General features: G+C 35.7%; 1 protein-coding gene across 1 annotated transcript; it reads left to right on the forward strand.

Annotated features, from left to right (window-relative positions):
- Window positions 1–5,954: 5,954 nt before the first annotated feature.
- On the forward strand, window positions 5,955–19,138 carry LOC140835079 (protein argonaute 1-like). The gene is given in 23 exon segments (XM_073200415.1): window positions 5,955–6,009; window positions 6,822–7,468; window positions 7,573–7,781; window positions 7,872–8,021; window positions 8,103–8,236; window positions 8,438–8,547; window positions 8,919–9,025; window positions 9,565–9,703; window positions 9,779–9,895; window positions 10,172–10,279; window positions 10,360–10,431; window positions 16,414–16,536; window positions 16,608–16,773; window positions 16,885–17,144; window positions 17,233–17,375; window positions 17,512–17,574; window positions 17,657–17,720; window positions 17,827–17,962; window positions 18,078–18,151; window positions 18,436–18,530; window positions 18,604–18,635; window positions 18,726–18,823; window positions 18,825–19,138. Coding segments are annotated over 23 exon segments (3,198 nt in total). The 5' UTR covers window positions 5,955–5,969; the 3' UTR covers window positions 18,936–19,138.
- Window positions 19,139–19,917: the final 779 nt, after the last annotated feature.

The raw sequence follows: 19,917 nt of genomic DNA on the forward strand, positions 1-19,917 counted from the left end.
TCCGATAGAATGGTTCTCGTTTCTGGAGTCATGTAATATAAGTTTCTTGTACAAAGAAAACTTTTTTCTTATTGCATATCAATTTAACTCGTCTGCCCATAAAATTTACAACTACGCCGGCGATTCGTTCCTGTCGAAATTATAGTTAACTATCCGATAGCAGACACAAACTCGTTGCTCCCAAAGGATAGATGATAAATTCCAAGAATTCTGTGCATTTATTTGTTTGATACTTGAAAATTACGTTATGCCTCCTTGAACACGAGGACTTCTCAAGAATGTAGCGAAAAGACTCGTGACTTCTTCGAGATCAGCAGCTTGTAAAACAAAAGCTTCCACGTTTGTTAAGCATCTTGCCAACCTGTTGCTCAGCAATCTGTGTCCTGGAAGTCTTATTCGTCTTCCAACTGAAGAATAAAATATCGAAAAATTAGTGCCAAAAGTAGGAACCTTCGTTTACAGAAGAATGCTCAAGGCACCATGTGAGGAGTTCTTCTCCATTCTGACATATGACATAAGCAGTCACACATAATAATCCGCAGACCCAACGATTCCCTACCTCAACTGCTTCGGCTACTTATGGGATTCACCCATAAAGGCCATATTCACACATAATTATTATGCCGTTCGTAGTAAAAGTTGGAATTTGAAGCAGATTGTTTAAGATAAAGAAGCCCCAAGATTTACGAGGGAATAAATGAAATCGTTTCTAAAGTATGAACGCCAACCTGGAGGCCAAACAGATACAAACATAAGCCCACCACATGACTAGCCAACATGAAAGTGATGAAATTTGCCCAGGCTGACTCAAATATTAAACCACTTGAAGACTGGCCCAGCTAACAGAGGTAAGAATCTGTAAAGCCTAGGGATGTACTGAACAAGAATGGATGCATGTAAGAGATTTTTCGCTTCAGATGTTCCGATGGAATCTGGTAAGACCATCAATATAATGATCTACACAAGGGAAAAATCAGTGTCAAACTAGGAGTGAAATTTGTAACCGCTGAATATACTCAAGGAATCCAAGAAAGAGAATGAAAGCAATCCTATTCCTGGGGATATGAATGAAATAATCACAGAAAGAGACTCCAAGCAAGAGTAAATTTGTAAATATTTCTTAAATTTTCACACTACAGATGAATTAGCATAAGGGAGATTGGAGTAGCATTCAAGTAACGTATACTTGATTTTGATAGCCCCACGGACAGTCTTTGTTTTGATCAACACTTGACATGAAAGCTATAAAAGTAAAAGTGAAGAGATCACAATATTATGATGGACAAAACCGCAACAAGAGAACATCCACTCACCTGTGGAAGAGGCAGAACAACAAAGAGATCAATGATAAAATATCCAAAGAAATAATTCAATGCAATATTTTTAGGGTCATCAACTAAATCTTCAGCTCCCACGACTCTAGACTCCGGAGCAACATAAGCCAGCCTAAAATGCGATTGTGGTTGACACTGTATATGCCCATACAATTAATATTCATCTACAAACTTTTAAGGTCAATCTTATGTTGAGGCCAATGCAGATAATAGTTTAGTTTGTAAATATTATCGTAAGTCTCAAAGTAGGAAACAAGAAGCGAGAAAAATATGCCATCAACTTTGTGCCACATTCTTTTGGTTAAATATGTAGGAAGTTCTTACGTTCCGTAAGTTAAGTCACGTCTTGGCACAACCCTTGAGCCATCGCGTTGAATGACTAAATGGCCGGATTAGATAAGAACGCTCACATTGTTTATCACTTCAGTTTTTGGTGGAGCTCTCCAGTTACGTTATTTCTTCTCTTGCCTATTTTTTCCTTCTTATGATTAGCAAATCCCAGGAGAAAATAAATAAATGCAACAAATTAAGTAAACAAACCATGGGTAATCAAAGCAAGCAAATTCTATCAAGTGTCACCTTTCCAGCTGCAGCTTCCATGAAAAAAACCGTTCCGTAAGCAGACGAAGAAAGAGGTGTTAAAAATTTTCGTGAAAAATATATACATATGTTGAAAGTACGTTGAATGGTTTCGCTGGTGAAGATTGACGGATGTGTAAATGGTAGAAAATTCCCAAAAATAAAGACTTAAAAGACAGCTGACATAATCTTGGATCAATTCGTACTTAATTTCTCTGCTTTTTCGTTAGCATTAAAATCAGAATGATCGATGACAAATTGAATTCTTCTTGAGGAGTTATCATATATATTATGATCATGAATCATGATATTTGTTGAGCTATTAAATATATGAGTAGGTCTCATGTGAGACCGTCTCGCGGATCACAATATGTGAGACGGATCAACCCTACCCATATTCACAATAAAAAGTAATACTCTTAGCATCAAAAGTAATACTTTTTCATGGATTATCCAAATAAAGATCCGTCTCACAAAATACGACCCGTGAGACCGTCTCACACAAGTTTTTGCCTAAATATATTATGCCATATAGTGTAGTATAGATATACATACTTAATTCCTTTCATATTTAGTCAAAATGTTCAAATATGTTGTCACACCCTGGATATAATTGTAATAAACTACAAAATATATGAATTCTTAATTCCTTTGATTTTTATGCCTGAGATAAGTAAACTATACTCATATTTATAATAATAAATATTGTTATTGACATTAAAAAAATACTCATATTTATAATAATAAATACTGTTATTGACATAAAAAATGATATTTTTTCATGAACAACCCAAATACGATATTCGTCTGACAAAGTTGAATCTTGATACAATCTTACAAAAAAATTTCGTGTTATTTAAATTTTCTATCGAGAAACGATTTTCTTAATTGGATAGTTTTTTCTTTATAATGGTTAATATTATACGAAAGAAATTCTTAATTAGTAAAAAAATATAATTAAAAAATTATCATACCAACTTACCAAAAATGAGTTACTATAATATCTATGTTCTTGATAATGTGTGTGTGTGTATATAATTGATTTTATATACCTATAAACTAGTAATTAATAGTTAATCCAAACTTTAAAAAAAATTAAAAAGACCACAAAAATCCGTATTTTTTAAAATAAATATGTGTGTGTATGCGTGTGTGTGAATTTTGATATTTCTCTGTTTTCCATCCTTATTATTATTATTATTATTATTATTATTATTATTATTATTATTATTATTATTATTATTATTATTATTATTATTATTATTATAGTGTTTCTAGTCGATAATACATTAATATTATGATGTGCACTAATTTTGAATTAATGGAATACTTAGCATAGTACAAACAAATATATTCATGTTTTTTAAAAAAAAAATTCTCGAACCGAATTAATTAATTATTTAATATACTTTGATATCACAGACTTTGTTATATCCAACTCACACACTATATTGTATCATTCTATTTCATTGTAACTATATATATTAAAATAAAATACGGAAAAACTATTGAATTTAAAAAATAACAAGAAGATTCTATTTGAAAGATTATTTCAACTAATTATATAAAGGCCATATTTAATACTTGTTAGTTTTAATTAATAATATATAAATTTTTTACAGAAAAATCACTTCACACAAAAATTATTAATAAAACCAATTTTTTGTTACCGGTAAACAAAGATTACCACTAGTTTAAATTAAATTGCATGGGTATCATCGTTAATTCGTAATAATAATTAAATAAAAATAAAAGGGTATAAATGTAAATTAAGTGGTGGGCTTTGGTGTTTCCCATATCCCTAACAAGTAGTGTGGTTCCCACCAATCAACATCCTCAGATATTCCACGTGGATGTTGACCCAGTCAACGTCGCTGACCACCACGTCAGCTTTTTGCTCGGAATAATTGCAGGCAAAATAGTTAAATAATAAATTTATATATTTTAATAATATAAATTAAAATGGAAAAATTATTAAAAAAACATATATATAATATATATTTTTAATGTTAACTTATATTTTATTTCTACCATCTGAAGTACTAAACCGAAAAATTTATATATTATGGAAAAAATAAAATGAAAATAAAAATGATAATTATTTTTAAATAAATTTTAAAATAATTATTAATTTTTACTTCTTTAAAATAAACACAGAAAAAAGTTAGAATAACGAGACTAATTTAGGTAAAAGCGAATTAGAAATGTCCGTCATTTAGTTAATAGTTATAGATTTTTTAATTTTTTTTAATGAGCATATAAAATATATATTTATATATCTGAATCTATTGTAAATTTTGCCAATCAATTAATTTTATGGCAGGAGAATATCCTACGTAAGAGGTTTCTGTCTTTTATGATAACAGAAATAAATTATGATAGACGTATTAATTATAACGAGATTATTTAAATAAATGATACAAATCAAATATGATGTCATATTTATAAAAAAATTAAATCTCCGTGACTATATATTTCGTCCAATCGTCGCTACTCATTTAATATCAGCAATATAAAACAAATAGTTAAATATAATCATTTTTTTTGAAACACAATAATCAATATTTTATATATTCTAACTATTGTTATTTGAGTGAGTCTTATGTCAGACCGTGTCACGGATTTTAATCTGTGAAAAGGATCAACCCTACTGATATTCACAATAAAAACAAATAATCTTAACACAAAAAGTAATATTTTTTTCATGCATGACCCAAATAAGAGATCCGTCTCACAATATAACGACCCGTTAGACTGTCTCACACAAGTTTGTGTCTTGTTAATTATCATTTTATTAGTAAAAGATTAATAGTAGTTTTTTTTCGGAATGATAGTCTCACACAAGTTTGTGCCTTGTTAATTATCATTTTATTAGTAAAAGATTAATAGTAGTTCTTTTCCGGAAGGATATTACAAATTTATATTTTTGTGATGATCGATCTGATTCATATTTAGGGTGAAAAATAATATTTTTATTATAAAAAACATTTTTTATGATTTGGAACAGTGCAAAAATATGCATAAAATTGATATATGAGATAATCTATTAAAAGTTTTTGTGAATGATTGAAATGTAATTAAGTAGGTCTCTTGTACTGAGACGGTTTCACGAATCTTTATCTGTGACATAGGTCAACCCTACCGATATTCACAATAAAAATAATACTTTTACCATAAAAAGTAATAAATTTTCATAAATTACCCAATAAAAGATTCATCTCACAAAATACGATATGTGAGATTGTCTCATACAAGTTTTTGTCAAGATTAATTTGACAAAAACATTTGGCCGTTGAAAGGGAAATTGATAGGCAAAAACTTATATGAGACGGTCTCACGAGTCGTATCTGTGAGACAGATCTCTTATTTGGGTCACACATGAAAAAATATTACTTTTTATGCTAAAAGTATTACTTTTTATTGTGAATATGGGTAGGGTTGACCCGACTCACAGATTATAATCTGTGAGACGGTCTCACATGAGACTCACTCATTGAATAAGAGATATAATTGATTCTAATTTTCGTAATGAGTATGACTTAACATTTTTCTCCTAAATCTTTTTATTTTAAGTAAGATACATGTTTTTGAGTAAAAGAGAAATATTTTTTATAAACAGAGACAACAAAATATTTATTATGATTAAATCTTGAAGCCGACAAATATATACATAGTACAAAACAAAACAAAAGTGATGTTAGAAAACAAGAGAGTCGTGGAAGGCCTCGCCGGGTGGACCCCACAATAAGACAATGGACTGAGTTGTCATTTCAGAGCGGGCCCGATATTATGATACGTACGACTGTATTATGTGGGTGGCATTTACGTGGTTTCCTCAAACTTTAGTGTCAATATTCCGATAGTCTCTGTCCTTTTTTATCCTGCCTCCTTCACCCTCACAGCCCCCTATTAATTTGCAGTCTGTAGCTGCGGTGTGAGCAACAGCCACTTTCTAGTGTTGTGTTTGGTGTGGACAGAATTTTCCCAACCTTTTTTCTCACGACTGCGCAGGGTGGATATAAGGTAACGATATTGATGATGATTTAGGATTTCTTCATGTCGAGATGTTGTTTTTTTGCTTTCGCTTTTCTCGGTGGTGAGTTCTTTTTGTTTTTTTCTTTGTTTTATGGATAGATCTAAAGGATCTGAGTTTCTTTTGTTTACTTTGGGATGATGCTGTTTTTTTCATGGTTTGATGGGTTTCTCTGATGATGATGATTTTATCTTTGCTTTTTACTGTTAGTTTTATCTGTCGGATTGTTGGGTTTAATCATATTTCAGGAGAGAACGTGTGGTTTATTCCTAGTTTATAACTATCTTCATATTTCTTTATGGATTACTATTGAGGACTAGCTTTGCTATGTGTTTACATCTCACGACTGCTGGTCGTGCAGAATTTGTCTTTTTGCTGATAGCATAGTCGGGACGAGCTGAGAAGTTATCATGTTGGTGATCATCACCTATGTCAAGCTTGTTTGTTTGATGAAGTATTGTGATTGATGTTTCGGTAAATCTTCTAAAATGTATGTTATAGGGGTTTTTCTTATGAGAACATGTGCTAAGGATTTCTATGCCGTTGTCAGTTTCAATTTATGACGTAGTGACATTGCAGAGGCGTGTCATGCTCGTGTGTTCACCTCTAATTTGGATTTACTGGTGCATCCAGCTTGATTTTACCAGATCAGTTAGCTTTTGAAACCAGGCTAGTTAATATTTGAAGATGGTGTAATGTACTTAGGTTGTGGTTCTATATATTGAGTTGATTTTGTTTGTAGCAGTTTGTATGAAGGCGTGAATTTTCTATGCTTATGGGTCTTTGCAAGTGCAGTTTTGGTGTTGTATTTCGGTTTGTAGCGTGCTTCCTCCTGATTATGATTTTAATTATTTCAATCAATTTCTTTGATTTAGTTGCTATCATGTCAAGAAGGAGGCAAACTGATATTCCTGGTTTTGGTGAGAGCTCCGAGTCTCAGGAATCTGGTGGAGGACGTGTTGGTGGCCGACGTCCTCCGCAGATGGCTGCTGGACACCGTGGAGGAGCAAGAGGTTGGGCACCCCAACGAGGAGGGTATGGTGGAAGAGGCGGCAGAATTCCTCCACAGCAGTATCATGGTGGGCCTACTGATTATCCGCAAGGCCGTGGTGGTCAACAGTATCAGCGAGGAGGGCCACCTTCTCAGCGCCATGGTGGATTTCCAGGTGGTCGTGGGTCTGGGGCACCTTCTGGGCCACCACCTCCCGAGCTGCATCAAGCTACCCATTCTCCTTTTCATGCTGTTATGATGGCTCAGCCGACTCCGTATCTGGGGGGCCCTGAGGCACAAACAGGACCTAGCTCTTATTCTCAGGAGTTGACTTCTTCAGAATTGGCTTCGCCGTATCAGCCTCTTTCTATCGAGCCAGAAGTGGCCCAAAGCCAAGAAATGCAGCCCGCTTCAAGCAAGTCTATGAGATTTCCTCTAAGGCCTGGGAAGGGTATTTATGGTGCTAGTTGTGTTGTGAAGGCCAACCACTTTTTTGCTGAGCTTCCTGACAAAGACTTGCATCAATATGATGTTAGTTGTTTACGTCAAGATTTTCTTCTTTTCTTAACTTCCTCTTGAGATTAAGTTCCACCAGTTAACATGGTCTATATTTTGTGGAATCTCCTTCTAAATAGGTATCAATTACACCTGAAGTCACATCCCGTGGTGTCAATCGTGCTGTGATGGAGCAGCTAGTGAAGCTGTACCAGGAATCCCATCTGGGAAAGAGACTTCCTGCTTATGATGGAAGAAAGAGTCTTTATACTGCTGGGCCACTGCCTTTTGCTTCGAAGGAATTCAAAATCAACCTTATTGATGAAGAAGATGGTCCGGGTGGTCCAAGGCAACATCATTAATCCTTGACTGCCCTTTACTTGCATGAGATCTTATTTTAGCAACCCTGTTTATATCCGAGTTCTGATCTTGTGTGCAGGCGAGAGAGGGAGTTCAAGGTGGTGATCAAGTTTGCAGCACGTGCTGACTTGCATCATCTAGGCATGTTCTTACAGGGAAGGCAAGCTGATGCACCCCAAGAAGCTCTTCAGGTTTTGGACATTGTTCTGCGTGAACTTCCCACTAGTCGGTAAGTGTTAATGCCCTTATTATTTTGGTAACATTTTAATTTTTTCAATATCCTTTGGATTAAATTTTCTATGATTTGCAGGTATTCTCCAGTTGGCCGCTCATTTTATTCCCCTGATTTAGGCAGAAGGCATCCGTTGGGTGAAGGGCTAGAAAGTTGGCGGGGTTTTTACCAAAGTATTCGCCCTACTCAAATGGGATTGTCCCTGAACATCGGTGAACAAATCTATACCTAGTTGCTCAAATTCATTTTTTTGTCAGTTTGATATTTTTTTCCAGTCAGGAATATGCATTGAAGGGTTTTATATAATTCATTTTGGACGTCATTAAATTTTTGGGCATTTATGTACACCTTCACTTATTAATGGCAATGAGCCAAGACATTTCTCTTCTTGATCATTGTCTTTGACGGAGCAGATATGTCATCTACTGCTTTCATCGAGCCACTTCCTGTGATTGACTTTGTCACCCAGCTCCTGAATCGGGATGTCTCTGCTAGACCATTGTCTGATGCTGACCGTGTGAAGGTTAGATCTTCATATATTTCACTTATATGATTGTATGCTTCCTCACATGCTCATGGCTTTGATATTTTGTATCCCATTTTAAAGTTTCATTGACATAAAAATTTTACGCCAGAACTTGTTTATTGTAAACCCATAGTTTTAGTGCTCAGGGTTTTGAGGTTAAACTCTTGAACATTTTCTACATGATTTGGCTGCCTTCGAGTAATGTCAGTGAAGCTTTATTCACGTGTTTGTTATTTTTATATCCATGTACCTGTTTTACAAATTTACGTGCTATTATGTGATAGATGATATTCTGTACTCTGTGGATACATAATTTTCGGTTCTGGGTCTATTCATGTATTTCAACTCATTGTTTGAGTTGTTAACAGATAAAAAAAGCTCTCAGAGGAGTTAAGGTGGAGGTCACTCATCGTGGAAATATGCGCAGGAAATACCGCATATCTGGTTTGACATCACAGGCAACACGGGAGCTAACGTAAGGATCATGTTCTGTTTGAATGTAAATTGATGCTGCATGTACCTCTGTTTGAATGTCCGAGCAGAAATCCATATGACTTTGGTTCTCTCTGATGTTGTAGTGACTCTGTTGTTCTCATTTGAAACTATCATCTACTACCTATGTTGCATAAGCATGGATATGATCTGCGAAAATGCCCTCAATTTTTTTAAAATCTCAGAAAATCTACTTACATACCAGACATAGCTACAGTTGAAATTGTTGGATATCATATCCATGTCCGCATTTTCTCTTTTTAATATAATTTTTGGTAGACACCATATGCATTTAGGAGCATCTGTGTATTGTAACTATACATTTTCATGTCCTCATTCTCTCTTTTTAATGTATCATAACTTGTTGTTTTGAACCATAAAAACTTTTGTGAAAAGAAATGTGATTATCAGTATGTTAGCTTAACTTCCTCTATAGTGGTGCTAAATGCATTGAACTTCGAAGTTTGATCGATGCTTGGAATTACTCAATTGTTACCTGAAAATGGCTTGTGCTGGTATTAGATTTCCTGTTGATGAAAGAGGCACAATGAAATCTGTGGTAGAATACTTCCGAGAGACCTATGGATTTGTCATTCAACACACACAATGGCCTTGTCTGCAAGTTGGAAATACTCAGAGGCCAAATTATTTGCCCATGGAGGTCAGTTTATTTTCTTTTTATCTGTTTATTTCAATTAATCTTGAGACTATTGTACTAAAGAAATTTAATATCTAGGTCTGCAAGATTGTGGAGGGCCAGAGGTACTCAAAGAGGTTAAATGAGAGGCAGATTACTGAGCTCCTTAAAGTCACTTGCCAACGTCCAAATGAGAGAGAGAATGACATACTTCGGGTGGGTCTTACAACGACTTCATGTTTGTTTCAGTTTGAATAATTGTTTTGCGGTCCCTGTTATTTGGGTTTGAAGCATCTGTGCTCTTAGAAAGACGACGTGATATAATATTTTGTGATGATTCTTACATAATTTGTACGAGTCTTTGCAATTTAAATCTTACATTCCTTCTATATGATATATGCTTTCGCATTTGTTACTCTGCTTTTATAGGTTTTTGATTTGCGGTAATTCTTAATATTCGCAACTTAATGCTCATCTTTCTTTATTTGTCAGACTGTACGCCATAATGCATATGCTGAAGACCCTTATGCCAAGGAATTTGGGATTAAAATTAGTGAGAAGCTTGCTCAAGTGGAAGCTCGTGTTTTGCCTGCACCTTGGGTAAGCAGAAAATTCTATTTTTGCTCATAGTTTGAATTGTTTAGGTCTTTGTTTTTCTAATTGTTTTTTACTTTTTGTAGCTCAAGTATCATGATTCTGGACGGGAGAAAGACTGTCTTCCCCAAGTTGGGCAGTGGAACATGATGAACAAGGTTAATGCCATTTCATTGTATTGTTCATATGAAGTGTGCTATATCTTTCAATGCTTCAAGTAACAATGACATTGATGGGGGTGGGAGTTCGGTTTCGGGTTTCGGTACCTGATCCTCCCATTCACCCGATCAAGTCGGGTAATTTCCGAAAATATCAGCTTCAGGTAATAACCGACCCCGTCTATTTTAAATCGGGTCAGGTTACTATTTAGTATTACCAACCGAATTACCCGATTTGCCTTTTTTAAAAAAGTATAGGGCTTTCACTGTTGGGCTTAGTGATCGAGCATTTTATACCAACCAACCAGAGCTTGGGAATCACTAATCACCATGCAGCATAGGAAAAATACTGAAGGTGTTTGGGAAAGGGTGTGATTGTGAGAACCAATTGATTGAATTGATTTTAATGGTATCAAGAAACAATTCCCAGTTACAAGATTTTTGTTTCAACTTAAACTGTCAGGGACTTCAATTCCTTGATTCAGCCAAACAATAGATTGAATCGAACCAATCCATGTCCCTTGCCACAATTCTCATAAAAAAACTGACCCGATTGGGCCGTGTTCGGGAGCAAAAAATGCTACCCAACATAATTGGGGCCCCGACCCGAACTTACACAAAACCGAAAAATCCAACCCGTGCCCACCCCTGGACATCGATCTCAGATTGTCAACGCGCATTGTTTTCTAGGATAGTTCCTGCTGAGATGCTATTAGTTGTAGTTGATCTAAGATTTGTTTTAATGGTGCATTTTGATATTTTATTTTGTACTGCATATTGTTAAGAAATCTTCAGAATATAGAACAAGAAAATAGAATCACCAAGCAATCAAGAACAAGAACACACGAAATTTACTTGGTTCGGATTTGAATAATCCTACATCCAAGGTTCAGGGTTACAACCCCAATTGAATCCACTATCAATGATGAGTTTACAGCATTCAGAAATCTCACAAGAAGAGTACAAAATCCCTCGACTTTTACAGCAGGATTTTTGGGATGAAATACGCAAGCTATATCTCCCAGAAGAATAAAAAGAAAATCACACGTAATAAAATGAGAGAGTGAACTCCTATCTCTGTTATTAAGTCTTCTTTGTGTATATCAGCCAACTCACCCCCTTCTCAATTAGATGTGGGTCCAAGAGATTAAAACATAATAGCCATTAGATATTCCACTAATGTGCTGCTGCAATCCTAGCCATCCATTTCAGCATATATAGGGAGGATTACTCTTCACAAATCTCCACCTTGACTCTGATATGCTTGTATCACGGATTCAATAAGAGTTCCCTTTTGCATCCAGGACCACTACTCCTGAATTTTGAGCAAACCCAATGCATCCTTGAGCTTGCTTACTGGAATGATCTTGGTGAGCATGTCTGCAGGGTTAACTTTCGTGTCAATCTTTCTTACACTTACAAGTTGTCTTGAGATGATATCCCTCACAAAATGTAGTCTCACGTCAACGTGCTTCGTTCTTTCATGAAACATAACATTTTTTGATAAATGGATAGCACTTTGTGAGTCACAGAAAATGGTTGCATTTTTCTGCTCAAATCCGATTTCTCCAACAAATCCTTTAATCCATAAAGACTCTTTTACAGCTTCTGTAAGAGATATATACTCAGCTTCTGTTGTTGACAAGGCTACCACATGTTGTAGGCTTGACTTCCAACTCACCACATTCCCTCCAAATGTAAAAACATATCCAGAAAGTGACCTTCTTTTGTCAAGATCAGCAGCGAAGTCTGAGTCACAGTACCCAATGATATCACAAGTTGATTGTGCCTGGCTGGAGTATACCAGTTTCAGCTTAGAAGTGCCTTTGAGATATCTTAGCAACCACTTGACAGCTTGCCAGTGCTCTCTGCTGGGCTTACTCATGAATCTGCTAACTAGGCCCAAACCATAAGCAATGTCCGGTCTAGTTGACACCATAGAGTACATCACACTTCCTACTGCATTTGAGTAAGGTACTGATTTCATATGTACAGCTTCCATTTCAGCTTCATCATCTTTAATTGAAGCAAGCTTAAAGTGTGCACCAATTGGTGTGCCGACACTTTTAGCATCTTTCAAGCCGAAAATATCTACAATTTTATTTATGTATCCTTCTTGAGATAGAGATAAGATCCCCAAGTTTCTGTCCCTAACAATTTCCATTCCTAAAATTCGTTTTGCAGGGCCGAGATCTTTCATCTCAAATTCAGAATTGAGGAGCCTTTCGAGTTTCTCTATTTCCCTAATTTCTTTGCATGCAATGAGCATATCGTCTACATAAATCAGTAGATATATGAAACCATGATTTGGTAGCTCAGAGTAATAAACGCAGCTGTCATATTTGGACCTATGAAATTCCTTTTGCTGCATAAAATCATCGAAACGACGATACCATTGCCTCGGGGATTGTTTAAGCCCATAGAGAGATTTTTGAAGTAGACATACTTTTCCAACTTCTTCTTCTTTCACAAACCCTCTGGTTGAGTCATTAGGATTTTCTCTTCAAGGTTGCCATGTAAAAAAGCGGTCTTGACATCTAATTGCTCCAACTCCAAATTTTGGATTGCAGTAATTGCCAACAAGATCCTAATTGAGGTGTGTTTTACAACAGGAGAATAGACTTCGTGATAATCTATACCTTCAACTTGAGAAAATCCTCTTGCCACTAACCTAGCTTTAAATCTTGCATTTTCTACCCCTGGAATCCCCGGTTTGCGTTTAAACACCCATTTGCTACCAATGACCTTTTTACCCTTTTCTCTATCAACAAGAATCCATGTTTGATTCTTAGCAAGTGACTGAAATTCTTCTTCCATAGCTCTCTTCCATTTTGGCCAATCTTTGCTTCTTTTTGCTTCATTATAGCTAGTTGGTTCTTCAAGTTCTAACACATCAGCCACATTTAATGCGAAGGCAATAAGATCCGCATTTGCAAACCTTGATGGTGGTCTTATTTGTCTCCTTGCACGGTCTCTTGAAAGAACATAATCATCAAGATGTTGATTGGATTCAGATTCATCATGTAATCCTTCTTCATTCAATCCTTCGTCATCTTGAGGCATACCATGAACATTTTCAGGTTGAAGATATTCTTCTCCACCTTGATCTTGATTTCCTGTAACTTCAGCTTCAAACCTGTCATCAAAACTTGGAAGCTCCACCTGAGACTGTACATTTTGCTCAGCTTGTTTAGAGCTGGCGGTTTCTGGAAAATTCATGTTAGTTTTATAAACTTCATTTTCATTAAAAGTTATATCCCTACTAAGTACAGATTTTTTGTCATCAAGTAACCACACTTTGTATCCTTTAACACCACTAGGATATCCAAGAAAGATCCCTTTCTTTGCCCTAGGATTCAACTTACCTTGATTAACATGAACATAAACCACACACCCAAATATTCTAAGATGATCATATTCAGGTTTTACATTCGACCATTTATGTTCAGGAACCAAGAAATCTATGGCAGAAGATGGAGATCTATTTATAAGATAACATGCTGTTGAGGCAGCTTCTGCCCAAAATCTATTTGGCAAACCACATTCACTTAACATGCATCTAACCTTATTCATAATAGTTCGATTCATCCGTTCTGCTAGGCCATTTTGTTGTGGTGTGCTTGTGCATGTACGATGTCTAGCAATTCCAGATTTTGCACAAAATTCATCAAACTCTTGACTACAAAACTCTAACCCATTATCAGTTCTCAATCGCTTTATTTTCTTTCCCGTTTGATTTTCAATCAAGGTTTTCCATTCAACAAATTTGTTAAATGTTTCATCCTTTGTTCTAAGAAAATATATCCACACTTTTCTAGAATAATCATCAATTAAAGAAATAAAGTATTGAGATTTTGACAATGAAAAAGGTACCTTGGGTGAGCCCCACAAATCAGAATGAATGTAGTCCAGTGTGGATTTGGTCCTGTGCGTGGCAGTGTTAAACTTGAGTTTGTGGGCCTTGCCGAGTACACAATTTTCACAAAACTCAAGATTGTTTATCTGTTTCGATTCCAATAGGCCTTGTTTGCTTAATTCTTGGAGTCCTTTAAGGCTCATATGTCCAAGCCTTTTGTGCCAAAGCTCAGTTTGATCCTTGTGTGATGTAGTTAGGCTAGCTTCTCCAGTGATGGTTGTGGCTTGCAGTACATACAACCCTTGTTTGAGAATCCCTTTCATAACAATTAGGGATCCTTGTACAACATTTAGAACACCATTTTCAACCTTGTAACTGAATCCCCTTTTATCCAAAGTACCCAAGGATATTAGATTTCTCTTTAGGTCAGGTATGAATCTGACATCAGTGATCATCTTCACAGATCCATCCCACATCTTTAACTTTATTGACCCAACACCATGAATTGTACAAGATTCATTGTTTCCCATTAAAACTTGTCCAGAATCAACATCTTTGAAGTCAAAAAACCAGTCTCTTCGAGGAGACATATGATAAGTGCAACCAGAATCCATTATCCATTCTTCCTTTGGATCATCAATGGAAATGGTAAGAACTTCTGCATCATCATACCCATCTGACAGATTTGCAGTGTCGAAAACAGGGTTTGTATCAGATTTTTGATTGGCCTTTCTCTGGGGACAATTCCTTCTGAAGTGTCCTTCCTTCTTGCAAATCCAGCACGTTTTCTTTGCTCTTGAATTTGATCTGTGCTGGTTTTTGCCCTTGTTGAAATTTACTCTTCTTTCAAGGGACCTTCCTCTCACATTTAAACCTTCACCAGCAGGTTTAAAATGTCTCCCAGCTGCTCTTAAATCCAATTCTTTCGAGTAGGCAGCGCCCGTGACCTCTTCAAGGGTTAAAGTCTCCCTTCCATATTTAAGAGTGTCTCTTAAATGATCATAGGCTCTTGGCAAAGAATTCAGTAAAAATATAGCCTGATCTTCTTCATCAATTCTCACTTCCATGTTTTCCAAGTCTGAGAGCAGCTTAGTGAATTCATCAATATTTTCATCTATGGACTTGTTCTCATCCATCTTGAAACTATAGAACCGTTGTTTCAAGTAGATCCTGTTTGGTAGGGCCTTAGTCATATAGAGTTGCTCAAGTTTATTCCACATATCACATGCAGATTTTTCTTTCACAACCTTTCGAAGGATTTGATCGCTTAAACTCAGAACGATAGTATTTCTAGCTTTCTTTAAAATCTCACCTTTGTTAACAACGGTGTCTGGCATTTTCGATTCACCCTTGAGAGCCTCGTCTAGCCCTAAATTTCCCAAATGAGCGATCATTTTTTCTCTCCACAGGTTGAAGTCATTTCTGCCATCAAATTTTTCCACCTCATATCTTGATGTCGACATATTGAAGATTGTCCCTGGCCAGTAGACTTTCTTCAACGAATCAAGGCAAGAATTCTCACAGGCAAAATCACAAACACCTTCTGAATAAAGAATCAAGATTCACCGACACTGAAGGAACCTGGCTCTGATACCAGTTTGTTAAGAAATCTTCAGAATATAGAACAAGAAAATAGAATCACCAAGCAATCAAGAACAAGAACACACGAAATTTACTTGGTTCGGATTTGAATAATCCTACATCCAAGGTTCAGGGTTACAACCCCAATTGAATCCATTATCAATGATGAGTTTACAGCATTCAGAAATCTCACAAGAAGAGTACAAAATCCCTCAACTTTTACAGCAGGATTTTTGGGATGAAATACGCAAGCTATATCTCCCAGAAGAATAAAAAGAAAATCACACGTAATAAAATGAGAGAGTGAACTCCTATCTCTGTTATTAAGTCTTTTGTGTGTATATCAGCCAACTCATCCCCTTCTCAATTAGATGTGGGTCCAAGAGATTAAAACATAATAGCCATTAGATATTCCACTAATGTGCTGCTGCAATCCTAGCCATCCATTTCAGCATATAGAGGCAGGATTACTCTTCACACATATTTATCTTGTATACCGACAATACAACAATAGCTAAGACCACCTTATTTTTGTCTCTGTGCAGAGAATGGTTAATGGCGGTACAGTGAACTGTTGGATTGGTATTAACTTTGCCCGAAATGTGCAAGAGAGTGTAGCGCACAGTTTCTGTCATGAGCTTGCGCAAATGTGCACTACTTCTGGCATGGTATCCATGGATTTTATTACTCGTAGGTTAAATATTAGAACCCTTCTGATTTTTGTGTTTTCTTCTTGTAGGCTTTCAATCCGGAACCCGTCTTACCTGTTTTGAATGCCCGCCCAGATCAGGTAGAAAGAGTTCTAAAAGCTAGGTATCATGATGTCATGACTAAACTGCTGCCTTATGGGAAGGAACTTGATTTGCTGATTGTTATATTGCCGGATAATAATGGTTCTCTTTATGGTAAAATTTTGATGGGTTTCCAAAATATGTACTCGGATCCGTTTTCTTAGATACCATGAAGGTGGATTATGTCTCTGTTTTCTTCCTAATCTTGACTTCATATTTTTCAAGGTGACCTGAAACGTATATGCGAAACGGATCTTGGAATTGTTTCTCAATGTTGTCTACAGAAGCATGTCTATAAGATGAGCAAGCAGTACCTTGCCAATGTGTCTCTGAAGATAAACGTGAAAGTTGGAGGGAGGAACACGGTGTTGGTTGATGCAATTTCAAGACGTCTACCCCTTGTCAGTGACCAGCCTACAATTATTTTTGGTGCTGATGTCACTCATCCCCATCCTGGCGAGGATTCCAGTCCTTCGATTGCAGCTGTAAGATGCTTCTTCTTTTTCCTGCTACTAATTAAGATGCATTGCTTATCATTTTGGATGTTTTAGCATATATTCAATTATATTGCAGGTTGTTGCTTCCCAGGATTGGCCCGAAGTCACAAAATATGCGGGCTTGGTATGCGCACAGGCCCATAGGCAAGAACTCATTCAAGACTTGTATAAAACCTGGCAGGATCCCGTCAAAGGGACTGTCCATGGTGGAATGATCAAGTACGATATTCATGTCTTATTTGTGCCAACCTTAGAAGAATGTCATCAGTTTGTGTTTTTTTTTTCTTTTCATTTTTGAACATCTTTTGGGAAAATTACTAATTCGTGGTCCAATCATTATGCTGCTATGCATCAGGGAACTACTTGTTTCATTTCGTAGAGCCACTGGGCAGAAACCACAGAGAATTATTTTTTACAGGTAATGGAGCAGTACTTGTCTCTTTCCTTTCTTTGTATCCTCTTTTTCTTGTTCCCATAGAAGCGATTTACATGTCCTACAGGGATGGTGTCAGTGAAGGGCAGTTTTATCAAGTATTGCTTTATGAACTTGATGCAATCCGCAAGGTATTCATTTTCTTTTAGAGTTTAGTTTTCTCTTTTACATATCTAACACTCTGTATATCTACACACACATTAACTGTGAGAGTTAGTTAACTCGTTGATTCTTCAGGCATGTGCATCTTTGGAGCCAACCTATCAGCCCACTGTTACCTTTGTCGTAGTACAGAAGCGACATCATACAAGATTGTTTGCCAATAACTACCACGACAGACATTCAGTAGATAGAAGTGGAAACATACTCCCTGGTACCAAGTTTTTAACATGATCCTGGCCTCTGATTAAATTTGTTTTAGATAATTTAGATTTATGAAAGGCACTTATTATTCGATTTTCCTGACTTGTATATGTTACTTTGTGCAGGCACTGTAGTAGATTCAAAGATCTGCCACCCTACTGAGTTCGACTTCTACCTGTGCAGCCATGCTGGGATCCAGGTATTTTCAAACCTTTATGTCACGTTTGGATTGAATGATGGGATTTTTGGATTATTAGTAAGTGAAAATATGTATAAAGAAATGTAAAATATGGTTGTAAAATAGTATTTGTTCGATAAGATCTTTGTTGATAATTGGTATGATTGATAGAATGAGTTTAGTAAAAATGGACCAAACATGAGTTTAGGGCCAAAATCGTCCCCTTATCTACCATACCAAACAAAACCTTACTTTCTTTGGAAGTTCTTTTATTTGTTTCTTACGTGTATCCTGTGTTTTCACAGGGTACTAGCCGCCCAGCTCATTATCATGTGCTGTGGGATGAAAACAAGTTTACTGCTGATGGTCTTCAATCTCTTACAAACAACCTTTGCTACACGTAAGGACCCATATCCCCCTACTCAGAACTTGTTTCTGTACAGTTCGTAATTGTTTGTTTTGCCTCCTTGCAGATATGCCAGATGCACAAGGTCTGTTTCCATTGGTATGTATTGCAGAAACATCATAATCTTGAGATTCCATAATTTTATTTAGAATCATGGCTTGATACTAAAGTATTTGTGTTATGTGGCAGTGCCTCCTGCGTACTATGCTCATTTAGCTGCTTTTCGTGCTCGTTTCTACATGGAGCCGGAAACATCAGACAGCGGCTCGATGACTAGTGGCGTAGTCCTCTAGTCGTGGTGGTGCAGCCACTAGGAGTAGCAGGGTTCCTATGGGTTCTGCTGTGAGACCCCTGCCGCAGCTTAGGGACAATGTGAAAAGGGTAATGTTCTATTGTTGAGCGCTGGTGTGGTAAATTAAAATTATGGGTATCAGACAGGTTTCTGAGACTTGATCGTGTGCTTTTACTGATTTTTATAAGCCCTTCTGCTCTCGTGGCTAAGTGGGAAAGCCTTGGTGTGGAAACTTGTATTTTGTTCGAGAGTGCGTGAGCATAAAAAAGTATTATTATTATTTTAAATTTATGCCAATCTCCTTTTACTACTCTAACAATAAAGTATTTTATATGCATTCATATACAATATTTTTCAAATATAATATGTTTTTTATTAATTGAAATGATAAGTAAGAATTTCGTGAATAATATTAATTTTTTCAGAACTTATGGATCTGCATGATCTGTGAAATTTCGATCGTGTTGTGTTCTTTTTCGCATCAAATGATGTTGGATAATTAAACCATTTATTATAATGATGTTCACACTTCATATTTTACAAATCACGTTTTACTTTTATATTTAATATTAAAACATCCTCGATTACTTTTTTTGGTCTTAAAATAAATAGTAATGATATTTCAATTTTTTGAGAAGTTTTATTTTAACAACGTAATTATTTAAAAACAAAATATGAGATTCATTCGACGAAAAAAATAAAAAGGAAAGGGAAAATCATGATAAAAATAATAAACTATTTATTGATTATCTAATATTTAAATAAAATTGAGTCTTCAAACTATTTTTGTGATGTGGTGTTTGTTATTTTACTTATTTGCAAAATAAATATGTTCTATTTGTAGTTTTTTTCTTGTGTTTATTTTTAAAATCATATTTATTTTTATCACCTTAATAATACATAATTTTTTTAGTTTGCGATGCAAATAAATAGAAGATGATGCAAACTAAAATCTAAACTTTATTAATTTTTTTTTTTGTGAAACATTAATATTATTTTTAGATGGATATTGTAAATTTTAATTTGGAGAAAGATACTTGATTATATTTTTAAGATTATAGTTAGTAAATTATTATAACTACCTATTTA

Source organism: Primulina eburnea, chromosome 6, assembly GCF_022965805.1.
Source record: "Primulina eburnea isolate SZY01 chromosome 6, ASM2296580v1, whole genome shotgun sequence".
NCBI classification, from domain to species: domain Eukaryota; kingdom Viridiplantae; phylum Streptophyta; class Magnoliopsida; order Lamiales; family Gesneriaceae; genus Primulina; species Primulina eburnea.